This window comes from Saccostrea cucullata, unplaced genomic scaffold (genome assembly GCF_032062105.1).
Source record: "Saccostrea cucullata isolate Sc308-1 unplaced genomic scaffold, CSIRO_AGI_Scuc_v1 ctg1621, whole genome shotgun sequence".
NCBI lineage: Eukaryota > Metazoa > Mollusca > Bivalvia > Ostreida > Ostreidae > Saccostrea > Saccostrea cuccullata.
In genome coordinates, this window is record NW_026923444.1 from 197,501 (window position 1) to 213,281 (window position 15,781).

The window sequence follows — 15,781 nt, forward strand, 5'->3', positions numbered from 1 at the left end:
TCCCAGCTGTTTCCCGGCCATTTCAGTTAAAGATTGTTTATTTTATTATTATAGTTTTTGATACATGTATATATTGTTATATTTTACTCAAAGTTCATTTACCTTAATTGTCAAAACTATCAGTTTCCACTCACACTTTGAATATACAAAAGCCATGAGGATAAGTTGTTTTTATTCTCTCCGGTAAGTATTTCACAACCTTAGGAAACGTCAGTTAATTACATCGGGTTAGGTTTACTTAATGTTTTAATGTCAGATAATATTGAGTGATTATATTCATTTTAGAACCATCAATATTTTAACGTATAGACGTTCGAAAAATAATTCATATTATCTTGTAAAATTAAAGCAAGGTACCCGTTAAAAATGATTGATGAGGATTGTTTTTAAATAGATCGGGTTTGTCATTCTGCCAGACTCGAAAGTGAAAATAGAAGTTGGTCACTAACAACGCCAAAAATTGAAGAAAAAAAAAGTTACCAAACATGATGAACCCTTTTTGGGGACCTTATCTTTCTAACAGACAGTGGGGAACTGTTAGAGAGGATACTAGCTCCGATGGAAACAGGTGAAAAGTATTTTGTTAACACAGGTAAAAAAAATGTACAAAAACGATGAAATTTTAGATAAATAAGATGCTAGACTACATTTAATAAGTCCAATACAGCTACTGCTTTAAGCTTCATTAAGCTACTCAAGAGAAAAAAAACTTGATTCTTTCCGTAAACAAGAATTTTACTGCTTTTAATCAAAAATCTTACATACAGTGTATAAGTAGATAAAATGTTCTATCGTTGAAATGGACCCGGTTTAACTGTGAGGGCTAACCTGAGCCACATGCAGTCAGACCAATTATTCTAACTAACATCTTAGGTGCATTATGAAAATATATCACTATCCAATTATAGTGTCTCCTTCAAAGCAATCAAAATTAAAGTTCTTCAAATTCTGTATTGTGGCCAAGCCTACAGTTATTTTCTGAATGAAATTCATGCACACAGAACTTGTCCTAGTCAACATGAACATTGATTTATAATAATTCAGCATAATTCCAGATTAAGTTGCATGATGACTACTGACTCACAGTGCTCATGTGAATTAAGAAAAAAAATTAGTTAAAAAAGTTAAATTTTTAAATTAATTAATTGTGGAAAAAAAGATATGGGAAGATAATAGTGTACCTTATGTATATGATAGGTGTTTGTAATGTCTTTGATAGCTGGGAAAGTTTTCCATTTGAAGATGCCAGGAAGAGGAGTTATAAACATGGAGAAGATGGCATATTTGGATTCTGTGATTCGTCAGGCACTTTAATCACAAGACTGAGTTTATGGAACCACAAGGATGAGTTCCTAAAAGAGAGATTCTTTGGACTATCTGGACCTCAGGTTTTTTCTTTCAACCTTAAATATCTACAAATATTTCTTGTATGCCACCTGATCACTAAGGTGATATATTAAAACTGGTATTCGTCTGCCATCATGCACCATTTCATTAATGATTGGATATTTTAACTTCTTATTAACTTTAAGGTCAAATTAACAAAATTGCCTCTCACTTAAGATTCCACTCGTAGATATTCAACATATTCATTTTAGGAATTGTTTTTCAGCTATCTTTCATGGAGTATTTCACATATACATGTACTGATTTACAGGGTAACCATGGTGAAGACATTAAGGAAGTGTTTTATTATTTGGACGGGCTTCCCGACCACTCCTACATGAAAGCCCTATACAGATATCCCCAGAATGAGTTCCCCTACGATGAACTCCTACAGCTGAACCTGGAGAGAACTGAACAAGAACCAGAGTTTGAACTCACAGATACAGGTATTTTTAACATTTTGAAAAAGATATTTATAATGCATAGCTAGCTCCATTTAGCTCACCTGAGCCAAATACTGTTGATGTGAAATGTAAGGAAATTTTTGAAGGATTGACTATTTGATACTTTTCAGAATCATATAGTCTAGACTTGTTTTACGATAGAAGTGTACATATACTGGGGACATGCAGGAAAAATTCTTTACTACAAACATTATTTGATATATAGCAAATTTATGGATATAGCAGATTCCTGGCAACTGACTTGTTTCCCAAAAAGTTAAAAAATAAATAATTGATATAGATCTCATATTTAAAATGTTGAACTGTAACATAAAATTCTTTTGTGTAGGAATATTTGATGACAATGAGTACTTTGATGTTATGGTGGAGTATGGGAAAGATCCTGAGAATGAGAGGAATCTTGTTTGTTGTTACACAATCACAAACCATTCTGACCAATCAGCAGAACTCACTGTTCTCCCTCAGTTCCTGTGTAAAGATTATCATCCGTAAGCTCATTTCTTTGTAAATGAAGTTGATTTTTTTCATATTTCAATATTGAATATTAATTCTTTTAAACTCATTCTTAAAAATTAACATGACTAACAGCATGAAAAGTGGAAAAACTTTAAATTTTTAGGTGGTTGTTATTATACTTAAAATTTAAATCAATTTACAACTTTTGATTGAGTGGCTTATCCAGGTAAATAACAAATATTAATGAATCACTGACTTAATTTTCAGGATTTCATTGGCCCAGGATGGCAAAACAGTAAGAGTGGACTATTCTAAAGGTATGGCTTTTATAGTCCCTAAATAAACGTCCAACTTTGAAATGAATGATTATATTTTGTGTTTAATTTGCTAAGAATTTTATGTTTTATAATGACACATTATACAAAAATCCAACAATTTATAACTATATGATGCAGAACTTTGAGGTTAACAGCATGTGAGCCCTAATTGATACCCCATTTCCTCTAATTCCTTTTATTAGCTCACCTGTGCAAAAGGAGGCAAGTAAACTTTCAAATAAATATAGCACATTTAGCTGTCCCTCACATTTCCTTCTAATGACCTTATCACAAAATATTTAATTTAAAATCCTCCCATTTGGCTGTTATTTCCCTCACATTTCCTTCCAATGATTTTTCCCCCACAAAATATTAAATTTAAAATCCACCCAATTATCTATCTTTCTCTAAGCTTTCTTCCTTTTTAAAGGTCACTGGTAATCAGATACAGCATTAATTATTCCTCCACCAACTTAAATTTGATGATGTAAATCGTGAAATTGGAATTTTAGCAATAACTGTCTTCAAATGGTACTTGTATTAACATACACTATAAAGTAGGAAACCCATTATGGAGACGAGTTACATTCCATGTGTTTGGATTGCATGTTCTGATTAGATTTTGAAGACTTTTGAAGTCATTTGTACAAAAGCAAAAAAAAAGATATTAGGCCTAGGCTTTACTTGTGAACAGGTAAGAAACATCTGTTATATGTATCTACCACAGGAAAAATGCATCTTTTATGTTTGAATTTTTAAAAAAATGCGAATTTGAAGTGTGCTGAGAATTTATATGGTACAATTATTTTATTAACTTGGTTGAGAGAAAAACAAAAGAAAACACATTTTGTGACGTGACTATACATGTATTGAACTATTTGGTTCCTCCCTACCCCCAATATATTCAAATTTCCAGTGACCTTTAACTAAAATACTTTAAACTTCCCATCAAACTTGTCACAAGTAGTATAATAATGCACACTTGGTCTCTCTTTCTACTGTTCTATGTTTTACACTACAGGCTCATAACATGTACATTATTGAAAATAGTTCCATGAAAATGTTCAGTCATTCATTACCTTTCTTTGATTAATGAATTGCCTAATCACTGACAAACTTTAAATGAGGAATTTTATTTTTAAGAAGGATACAAACAGCATCACAATATAATTTACTGTAAACCAACTTTTATTCGCGTGCGAGAAATTTTTGCGAGGTTCGCGAGAGCCTCGTCGTCGCGAATATTTCTCGCTGCGAACGGGTCCTTAAAGTGTTTTTTTTTCTATTCAATATAGTTCAAAAAAAGCTTGATCGTGAAAATTAATCGTCGCAAACTACTTTACTCTTGTTAAATCATGAAATAAAGTCGCCGCAAATAAAAGTTGGTTTACAGTATATTAACTAAAGATGCTCTGAGTAAGTTTCATATATTGTGTATAATTCTATATTCTGGAGTATGAATGTTTGTCATATAAGTTAAAGACCATTTTTCACCATTTTGCAGGAAAATTTGGAATCCGAGTTGACTGTGACCAAGAAGTCTATCAGGATAAGATATTCCTGGGAAAGGGAAAGCAATTTACAGATGTCATTTGCACAGGTAAAGGATTCAAACATCTTTGCATAACATTTTTAAAAAACAGTCCAGTAGAAAATCATCAGATTGGACAATTTTTTTCTGATCAGACATTTTAGACAATTGAATTTACTGAAAGGGACTCCGTGGACCAGACTGGGATTCAAACACAGAGGCCCCATGAATCTCCAGTCAGCTGAGCTATCCAGCCACTCAGGCGATCGAGCCCAGCTGACTGCCACATTTGTTTGAATTAAACATTATGGAATGCATTTTATAATTGTTTGGTCTATATAGGTAAACAAGAAAAAGATGATCCCAGTAACAATTGTGAAGACATAGAGAAGTTTGGTTGTCAGATGAAAGTTACAGTCAAACCTCATAATTCCACACAAATCTTTTGGTCCATGTTTGAAGAAAGGAAAGAGTCAAAATCTTCACCGAAGGGCATTTTAGACATTTGTAAAAAGAATGCGGAGGAGTTTTATAACCAAGTAGGTAAACTTTTGGATTAAGAAGTATATGTACTGTAAAGCATTAATACATGTAGAACAAAGTTAAATAAATGTTTTGCATAAACAATCTTTGATATGTTTTGTAATAGCTCAACTGAGCTGAAAGCTCAATTGAGCTTTTCTGATCACATTTTGTCAAGTGTCTGTCTGGTCATATTTGTATGGAAGCATCCTCAGGTATTAATATTCATTTAAGTTCAAATATAAAGGGTAAAAAAGTTATGATTAGTCAAAGAAATATGCAAGCTTCCTTAGCTAGTGTAGATTCAAGTTTGTCCAAATCATACCTCCCTCCTCTTTAAGGGTAGGTTGGGACACTTGAGGATTTAAACTTTTCAATACTGAACTGATTTCTGTTTTTTTCCTAGCCACAGTGCTCAGGTGAGCGTTGTGCCCCATGGCCTCTTTTCCTTTTTATTTTTTGTCCTATTCTTGCACAAAATCAATAAAATTCTCACTCTGAAACTTGTAAGTCTGTAAGTGATATGACTCATGTTTCAAAGAAAAATTTTCAATTACAAGTTTTAAGTACAAATTCTTGATGTTAATTTTTCTCTTATTAGCTTTTACAGAATTTTTCACCAGAACAAAAATTGGTGGCAAGACAAGCATTTGCTGGACTTCTGTGGAACAAGCAGTTGTATTGCTATGATGTTGGGAGTTGGCGAAAAAATCTTGATGAATATCATCTAAACCAATATCGCTGGCTTTTTCCTCATGGCAGCAGCTTTACTATGGAGGATGTGAAAATTCTAATGGAATCCCCATGTTGTGATTTAATGAAGGAAAAGGAGTATAAAGGCTTTGTTGCTAAACATAAATTCAAAATACTGAAGCAAGAGTTGGCAGAGAAAAGTGAAAGTAAGAAATATGACACATCATCTATTCTAATTTTTTTTTAAAGAATGCATTTGTGTGTGTGTGTGGGGGGGGGGGTGATGCATGACAATTTTGTGGATTTTTTGCTCACCTGAGCCGGAGGCTCAAGTGAGCTTCTCTGCTCACATTTTGTCCGGCATCCGTCTGTCCAGCTGTCCGTTTGTCTGTCTGTAAACTTTTCACATTTTTGACTTCTTCTCAAGAACCACTTGGCCAATTTCAACCAAACTTGCCACAAAGTATCCTTGGGTGAAGGAGATTTAAGTTTGTTCAAATAAAGGGCTACGGGGGTCACAATGGCCGACCAAAGTTAAACACAGAAATATATAGGAAAATTCTTTAAAAATCTTCTTCTCAAGAATAGCAAAGCCATAATTGATCATATTTATATGGAAGCACACTCAGGTAGTGTAGATTCAATTTTGTTCAAATCATGACTCCCGGGGGGTAGGGCAGAGCCACAATGGCGAATCAAAGTTTTACATAGACATATATAGGAAAATTCTTTAAAAATCATCTTCTCAAGAATAGCAAAGCCATGATTGGTCATGGGACTACTTTTGGGTTTAAACTTTTCAATAATAAACCAATTTCTACTTTTTCCTAGCCACAGTGCTCAGGTGAGCAATGTGGCCCATAGGCCTCTATACAAGTCCACATTAATTTGTTATAAATCTCTATTTATAACCAAGTCTTGATGTAAAACTTGATATTAATTATTATGTTTATAGAAAATTATTTTCTTTAGAGTGCATTTCTTTATTTTCCTGAGAGATTTTCTAAATTATCTCCCTTTATTCTCTTATCATCTCTATCATTTGCTTTTTTTTAGGTAAGAAAATAAACTGGGATGTTCTGTGTCGCAACAAAGACTGGATTCATATATCCAGTTATGATGTGTTAGCTGTTCCAGACAAGTGGGAATTCCCCTGGGTATGTATACAGAACTTTTTAATACTGCTTGTGCTATACAACCTTAGAGATGGTCTAAGAATAAATAAAAAAAATAAGATGATTGCTTCAAATCACCATGGAATCATTGATATTTGTGAGGGACCAATTTTCAAGGATTTTGTGGGTCTGTTTTATCCATGAATTTACACGCTCAGGAACAATAATTTTGTTAACATATTTATTTGCTTGCCCATGAACGTTGACTCCCCACAATTAAAATGATCCCATAGCATAAGTCAAAAGTTGATGAAATGTGGGTTTAGTATGTACATGAAAATTCTTGTACACCAAAAAATATTCAACACAGTACTAGCAAAGTAATTCAGTGGTGCAGCAGCATATTTTACTCTTTTTTCTAGTTTGCCACTTGGGATACAGCTTTTCAGATGGTGCCGTTTGCCAGACTGGATCCAGAATTTGCCAAAAATCAACTTCTGTTATTTCTGAGTGAGAAATTTATGAAGGACGATGGACAGGTGAATTCTCTGTTATCTCAGTCAAATAAATATCCTTGTATTTTTAGCCATTTTTGATATGAAATTGAATACTGTAAACCAACTTTTATTTGTTCCCAAGAAATATTCATGAGCTACGACGCACGGACTTTAATTGTGAATTTTTATTGCCCCACACCCTTTCTCTTGCTTTCAATTGGTAGAGAATGTTTCCTTAGTCACGAAAATTAATTTTGGCAGAATGATTTCAAACTGATTAATCGCGAATAAAAGATGATGGGAATAACAGTTAATATACAGTTATTTGCTTGTTCTATTCAGATGCCAGGGTGTGAGTGGGATATGGATATACCCTTCCCTCCAGTGTATGCTTGGTCGTGTTACTATGTGTTCTTCAGGACAGGGCACTCGGACAAAGAATTCCTAAAGCAAAGTTTCAAGAAATTACAGCTGAATTATCAGTGGTATGTTCAAAACTACTTAATCTGTTGTCTGTCATTTTGATTATTAGAGTGTTTAGATCACCTATGCCCTAATAAAGGGTTTAGCTAGATGCTTAACCTTTTTTTAACTCACCTTAGCTGAAGGCTCAAGTGACCTTTTTTGATCAAATTTTGTTCAGTTTGTGTCATTGTAAACTTTTTACAATTTTATCTTTTCCAGAATCACTTGGTCAATTTCAACCAAACTTGGCACAGCATATTCTTGCATGAATGGAATTCAAGTTTTTTTTCTCAAACAATAGCCATATCCTCTATCAAGTGATGTATAATAAAAAGTAAAAAAAAAAACATTTCTATTATAGGTGGCTTAAGTCGATGCAGTTTAGAAACAACAGATATCTCTTTACTGGCGGGTTTCTGGGACTGGATAACATCAGTATTGTAGACAGGTCATACCACCTTAAGCAGGGCTGTCCACTGGTACAGGTACATACCTTATATACTTTCATTACTTGTTCTATATAGTTTGTGGATTTGTAATTCTGGAATCAGTCTTGTTGCAGAAAAAAATTGATGGTTTGAAAATATTTTCCTAATTTGACTTAATTTAACACTTGATTTTTATAAGTTTCCCAAACATTAATTTCTCAAATACCATGGATATGTCAAAAGTGAGTTGAAAGTTCCATTCACTTTTTATGCCCCCGTAAACGAAGTTTCGGGGGTATATAGTTTTTGTTGTGTCCATCCGTCTGTCTGTCTAGCTGTCTGTTTGTCCGCAAAAACTTTAACCTTGACCATAACTTTTGATTTAGTGGAGCTATGACTTTCATATTTCACATGTGTATTTCTTGTGACAAGACCTTTCTTTGGGTACCACCAAATTTGAACTTTTGACCTTGACCTTGGAGTTTGACCCACTTTTACACAAAAAATTTGAACTTTTACTTTGGCCATATCTATTGAACAGTAGATAACAGGACAATAAAACTTGACATATATATTCTTTGTATAAAGATCTTTCATTGGATACCAACAACTTTGACCTTTTGACCTTGGACATTTCTGAACTTATGAAAAAACTTTAACCTTGGCTATAAATTTGGAATGGTAAGTGCTAGGGCTTTCATACTTCTCATATGTAACCCCTGTGAAAAGATGCTTTATTGGGTACCAAGAACTTTGACCCTTTGACCTTGACCTTGGAGTTTGACCTACTTTAAAATACAACCTTGAACATAATTTTTGAAGGGTTAGAACTAGGGCTTTCATACTTCACATATTTAATCCTTGTGACAAGACCTTTCATTTGATATCAAGAATTTCAACCCTTTGACCTTGGAGTTTGACCCATTTTTACACAAAAATTCCAAACTTTTACTTTGGCCTTAATTTTTAAACAGTAGATACTAGGAATTTCATATTTCAAATATCAATTCTTTCTGGCAAGACCTTTCATTTGAAACCAACAATTTTAACCTTGACCTTGGAGATTTCCGAACTTACGAAAAAACTTTAACCTTGGCCATAACTGTTGAACTGTGAGAGCTAGGGCTTTCATACTTTGCATATGTAATCCTTGTGAAACTTTTGAACAGTAAGGGCCAGCGCTTTCATACTTCCCATATGTAATCTTTGAGACAAGACCTTTCTTTAGAAACCAGCAAGTTCGACCATTAGACCTTGACCCCGGAGTTTGTCCTACCTTTTAAATGTTAAGCTTGGTCATAACCCTTGAACAGGTGGTGCTAGGATTCTATATTTATCATTTGTATTTCTTGTGAAAAGGCCTTACTTTAGGTACCAACATATTTGATCTGCATTTGAGAAAGATAATAACCTTCACTATGTTGCCATACGGGGGCATCAGTGTTTCACAAACACATCTTGTTTCTTATGTATTTTTATCTCAAACTCTCAAATGCTTAGATATCTCAGAGTCTGAGATGACATGGTTTGGCTGTATTTGATTGTAGGCAGATGCCACAGGCTGGATGGCCTTCTTCTCTCTCTCCATGTTTGAAATAGCCCTGACACTGTCTGCAGAACCTGGGGCGGACCACAAGTATTACAGAGCCTGTGTCAATTATCTCGAGAAATTCATATCAATATCAGAGGCCATGAACAGAAGCATTAATGATGGAGGTATGGTTTGAAATACATTTATGTATACATACGTTTTAGAAAAAATACTAATGGTGATGATAATTTAATCTGTGAAGTGTAATAATGTACGGTAAGATTAATTGGTGCTCTGTCATGTCTTATAAGATCTAGCTGTCTGTCTGTCCATTTATCACTTGTCCAGATACCTGTTTCTCTCCCCATGACTCAATCTATCTAAAACAAGCCTCTGTTTGAATCTTTGCCTGGAGCAGATTTTTTTCTCCCTTTGGCCCACACTGACAAACTCTACCCATAGAGTGCCTAAGGGTAAAGGATATGCAGTGACCTATGTTTCTAGGTCAGAGTTCAAGGTCAACAAGCTGACTTAAACTGCATCCATATAGTTCCTGTGGGAAGAGTGCATGGCATGACCTTTATTTTAATGCCCTTCAACACCTCAGTAATCTGCTCTAGTTTTCCAGTTTAAAATATTGAAGAGTAAGGCCATACAAAGTTAATTTCTTGGTTCTCAGGCCTTTTTTTTCAAGAAATATGGTAATGGAAGGGAGGCTTTTTTTTTTTTTTTACTTTTTATTGTCCCCAAAACATGATGAGGCACTTTTTACATAGTACAAAACCTCAAAAAATGATGAGGGAGGTGATTTATTGTTTTTATTTTATTGATTTAGCAATAAAAAAGGTCAATGAGGCACCCTTGGGAGAGATGAGGGAGGGCCTGAAAACCAAGAAATTAATTCTTATATGGCCTAACTTATGATTAGCAAGAAAATGTACCGGTACATGTATTTTTCTTCGGTCTTGTTATGGTTAAACTCATCTAGCAGTGCATACCATTTTTTTCAAAATATATTCCAGGTTTGTGGCATCCCCATGACAAATTCTATTATGATGTCATAGAAACAGAATCAGGGGACAGAACTCCCATTGCCCTGCGTTCTTTAGTCGGCATTATTCCAGCACTGGCCTGTTTGAACATCAAAATGTCTTCTCTAAAAAACAAACCAGGGAAGAAGATACTAGAAAAGATGGAGAATCTGATGGAAAAGAAATCACCTTTTGTAAGAGAACATCAGTGTTTTTTTTCCATAATTCCAGAAAAGCTTGATTTTTATGCCCCGTTACATGTATCAGTTTGATTTAATGAAAGAACAAATGCATGGTTGAACTTTGGTGTCTCAAAATACTTGGATTTTAATTCTTAAGAAAGCTTTTTGTCAGTCCACCTGAGTTATTAGATATTGAAATTTTATTGTACTGTTGTACAACAGTAAATTATACTTAGATTTTTTTTATTTCCTGTTGGTAGATAAACAGAAATGAGAATGGGGACTTTCTCCTCTGTGCAGTACCCAAGGCTAGACTTCATAACATACTGGGACATCTCACAGATGAGGAAGAATTTCTCTCTCCATTTGGAATCAGATCTTTGTCAAAGGTAAATTACCATATAAAGCAGAATTTTTCACAAGGAATTAATTATGGCATTATTAGTAAGTGTGTTGAAATTGCTGAAATTTATTGGATATCATTATATAAATATTGGATGTAGTTGAATGTAACATTGAAAATTTTCACCGTTAGAAAACCATTGTCAACTGAGGCGCAGCTTCAGTTGACAATGGTTTTCTTGGGTGAAAATTTTCAATGTTACACTCAACTACATGCAATATTTATTATATCATACTGAATGTTTTACTGTAGATTCCTAAATATACGCCTGGAAATAATAATTGCGTAATTTCGCGAGATGCACCAATCGCAAAATAAAAATTTTATGGTTGTGAAATCTATGTAAAAGCTCTTGATAAACGTCCATTCACGATTTATTCTTCTCGCACTTTAAAGTAGAAAATCCCATTCGCGGTGAAAAGTACTCGTGAAAAATAAGGAATTTACAGTATACAACTACGTATAACAGTGAACCATGCGCGCATAAATTCTGCACAGTTGCTATATTTTGGAATATCACCCGTCGTCAAGCACTGTTGACTGTTGCTACGCCGGAGGGCGTGGCTTCATTATTCAGCGGGTAATAGTGTTTTTTAACAAATGTTTCTCGACCAATCAGATTCAACTAATTTACATGAAAGTATAATATATGATAATATCTTCACTTGTTAATAGATATCATTATGAGATATTATGAGTAGATTTATGTATACTTACTTTCATAATGGTACATGTATATTTTAGGTTTATGAAATGGATCCATACAGTCTTAAAATTAATAAAGAGGTACAAGAATACCTGGATTTGGAGGATAAAACAGAACTGAAGGTGATTTATGCCCCTGCTGAATCTGACACTGGCTTGATGGGAGGAAACAGTAACTGGAGAGGCCCCATCTGGCTTTGTAGTAAGTCATACAAACAGATACTTAAAGTTTTGTAGTAAATTATTCATTAGACAGGCCCCTCTGGTTATACAGCAAGTCAAAGTTTAGTCACTGAAGAGGTACTGTTTGACCATGCAAGTAAACGACCAAGACAATGGAGAAATTGTCTTTTCCAAATATATCCTGTTCAGTGATGTATATAGAAACCATGTCCATATAGCTGACTGTCTGTTTGTGCAATAAAAGCAGAAAAGCAGCAAAAGCTCAGATTGACCTGAGGATGTGTCTTGAACTTAACCTAAGGTCATTTTGGCATGTTCAAGGCTACTGGTTGAAATTTGTTTGTGATCCAAAGCTTGAGAGAAGTATTGGATACAGCATTTGAAAAGAAAACTGCAGAAATGGGATACCAACTTGTGAGTTGTGAGCTCATTCATAGTACCTGAATTTAACATTGAACTATAGTATAATTGCGTAGACCTATACATGTATACACATTTTTGGCTAAACTAAAGATAGGGTATTGGAATTGTGTCTAAGCATAAAAAAATCTTTTCAGTGAACTTTATGATTGTGGAGATGTTGATGAAGATGGACAGATTCTATGGTGAGAAATTCAGTATGATCCATCCCTCGTTATCTGGTACTGCCATGAGGCTAGGAGAAATGGCTAGAGATATCTGTAGTAGAGTGTCCAGTCTCTTCACTGTAAACAGTCAAACACAGTCCAGACCTTGTCATGGTATGTACTACATGTTATATATTAAAAGTAAGTCAAAATTCACTGAGGAAACTTTGGAAAGTAGATTATTAGCTTAAAATTGCAAACAATAATTATTTAGGATTAATGTAAAATCACATATTTTTGTGGGGTCAGTTTTACATGGTTTGAGGAAAAACTATTGGTTCATGGGGATTTGATTACGTGGATGGAGAACTTTTAGTATTTATGTATGTAACATTTTAAATTTGGTGATGGACATAAATTCCCTTCATACCTCGAAAACAACAAAAATTACCCCCCCACAAAAATTTGTGATTTCACAGTATCACAACTCACATATTTTAGTTTAACAGTATGAATTTAAAAGATAGATTCCATATACATATATTCACAATATTCAAGATCTGGCACAAACTTTGGTAATGGGAAGGGAAAAATAATGTTTTACTTAATTCTTAAGGTTCTGGAGCTGTACACTTATTCAACACTTTATTTTCTGTTGACTAACAACCTTTTTGATATGACCCTGCACCAAAAAATACACAAACTGAGAGTAAACAAAGAATTTAATCCATTCAAGGACCTCAGATTCATAATGTAGACTTTATGGCAGACAGAGCAACATTGCAAAAGTCAAGATATCCTTAATATTGTTGAAAGACAAGAAAAAAAATCTACTGCCAAACTTTGTTATCTTGAACACCAATATCTCACATATACCATGAAAATGTAGAAGTGATTTGGAAGTCCAAAACACTAAGTATTTTACCCTCAATATCTTCAACTCTTGGATATCTGTTTTCTTTCTTGGTCCCCTTGAGTTTTAGATAATGGAGTTTGACTGTCCTTATTTTTTTAGAGTAAAAATTTATTGATTTACAGGGAGCTATGAGAAGTACAAACAAGAAGAATTGTGGAGTGATTTGCTGTTGTTCTATGAATACTTTGACAGTGAGACGGGTAGAGGATGTGGAGCCAGGTAGGAATTGATTTTTTAGCTCACCTGAGCCGAAGGCTCAATTGAGCTTTTCTGATCACATTTTGTCCGTTGTCCTTCCGTCTGTCCAGCTGTCTGTCCGTCCGTCCGTCTGTCTAGCTGTCTGTCCGTCTGTAAACTTTTCACATTTTCGACTTCTTCTCAAGAACCAATGGGCCAATTTTGACCAAACTTGGTACAAAGCATCCTTGGGTGAAGGGGAATTTAAATTGTTAAAATAAAGGGCCAAGTCCCCTCATAAGGGGAGATAATCCAGAAAAGACAAAAATAGGGTGGGGTCATTAAAAAATCTTCTTCTCAAGAACCACTGGACCAGAAAAGCTGAAACTTATATGGAAGCATACTGGTATAGTGTAGATTCTAAATTGTTCAAATCATGACTCCCGGGGGAAGGGCGGGGCCACAGTGGGGAATCAAAGTTTTACATAGAAATATATAGGAAAAATCTTTGAAAATCTTCTTCTCAAGAACCACTGGGCCAGAAAAGCTGAAACTTATGTGGAAGCATTCTTGGGTAGTGTAGATTCAAAATTGTTCAAATCATGACCCCCGGGGGAAGGGCGGGGCCACAATGGGGAATCAAAGTTTTACATAGAAATATATAGGAAAAATCTTTGAAAATCTCCTTCTCAAGAACCACTGGGCCAGAAAAGCTGAAACTTATGTGGAAGCATCCTGGAGTAGTGTAGATTCTAAATTGTTCAAATCATGACCCCTGGGGGAAAGGCGGGGCCACAATGGGGAATCAAAGTTTTACAAAGAAATATATAGGAAAAAAATTTGAAAATCTTCTTCTCAAGAACCACTGGGCCCGAAAATCTGAAACTTGTGAGGAAGCATCCTTGGGTAGTGTGGATTCTAAATTTTTCAAATCATGACCCCCGGGGGAAAGGCGGGGCCACAATGGGGAATCAAAGTTTTACATAGAAATATATAGGAAAAATCCGTGAAAATCTTCTTCTCAAGAACCACTGGGCCCGAAAAGCTGAAACTTATGTGGAAGCATCCTGGGGTAGTGTATATTCTAAATTGTTCAAATCATGACCCCCGGGGGAAGGGCGGGGCCACAATGGGGAATCAAAGTTTTACATAGAAATATATAGGAAAAATCCGTGAAAATCTTCTTCTCAAGAACCACTGGGCCCGAAAAGCTGAAACTTATGTGGAAGCATTCTGGGGTAGTGTAGATTCTAAATTGTTCAAATCATGACCCCCGGCGGAAGGGCGGGGCCACAATGGGGAATCAAAGTTTTACATAGAAATATATAGGAAAAATCCGTGAAAATCTTCTTCTCAAGAACCACTGGGCCCGAAAAGCTGAAACTTATGTGGAAGCATTCTGGGGTAGTGTAGATTCTAAATTGTTCAAATCATGATCCCCGGGGGAAGGGTGGGGCTACAATGGGGAATCAAAGTTTTACATAGAAATATATAGGAAAAATCTTTGAAAATCTTCTTCTCAAGAACCACTGGGCCAGAAAAGCTGAAACTTATGTGGAAGCATCCTTGGGTAGTGTAGATTCTAAATTTTTCAAATCATGACCCCCGGGGGAAAGGCGGGGCCACAAGGATGCTTATGTGGAAGCATCCTTGGGTAGTGTAGATTCTAAATTTTTCAAATCATGACCCCCGGGGGAAAGGCGGGGCCACAATGGGGAATCAAAAGTTTTACATAGAAATATATAGGAAAAATCTTTGAAAATCTTCTTCTCAAGAACCACTGGGCCAGAAAAGCTGAAACTTATTTGGAAGCATCCTTGGGTAGTGTATATTCTAAATTGTTCAAATCATGACCCCCGGGGGAAGGGCAGGGCCACAATGGGGAATCAAAGTTTTACATAGAAATATATAGGAAAAATCTTTGAAAATCTTCTTCTCAAAAACCACTGGGCCACAAAAGCTGAAACTTATGTGGAAGCATCCTGGGGTAGTGTATATTCTAAATTGTTCAAATCATGACCCCCGGGGGAAGGGCAGGGCCACAATGGGGAATCAAAGTTTTACATAGAAATATATAGGAAAAATCCGTGAAAATCTTCTTCTCAAGAACCACTGGGCCCGAAAAGCTGAAACTTATGTGGAAGCATTCTGGGGTAGTGTAGATTCTAAATTGTTCAAATCATGATCCCTGGGGGAAGGGTGGGGCTACAATG

The 15,781-nt window shown here is 35.2% G+C and overlaps 2 protein-coding genes across 2 annotated transcripts in view; one reads left to right on the top strand and one right to left on the bottom strand.

Annotated features, from left to right (window-relative positions):
- Positions 1–176, bottom strand: part of LOC134264043 (uncharacterized) — a 3,315-nt gene extending 3,139 nt beyond the window's left edge. The window contains exon 1 of the mRNA XM_062746341.1: positions 103–176. The gene's annotated coding sequence lies outside the window, so the exon portion shown is untranslated. The remainder of the gene's footprint in view (positions 1–102) is intronic.
- A 246-nt stretch (positions 177–422) lies between these two features.
- LOC134264044 (uncharacterized) lies at positions 423–13,610 on the top strand (the record flags this gene model as incomplete). The annotated part of the gene is made up of 18 exons (XM_062746342.1): positions 423–568; positions 1,220–1,388; positions 1,658–1,832; positions 2,179–2,338; positions 2,574–2,623; positions 4,128–4,223; positions 4,497–4,693; positions 5,278–5,575; positions 6,426–6,526; positions 6,907–7,023; positions 7,324–7,466; positions 7,808–7,931; positions 9,422–9,590; positions 10,428–10,630; positions 10,879–11,007; positions 11,766–11,928; positions 12,467–12,649; positions 13,514–13,610. Coding segments are annotated over exons 1-18 (2,657 nt in total), but the record flags the coding sequence as incomplete, so codon positions are not given.
- Between the last annotated feature and the right edge of the window lie 2,171 nt (positions 13,611–15,781).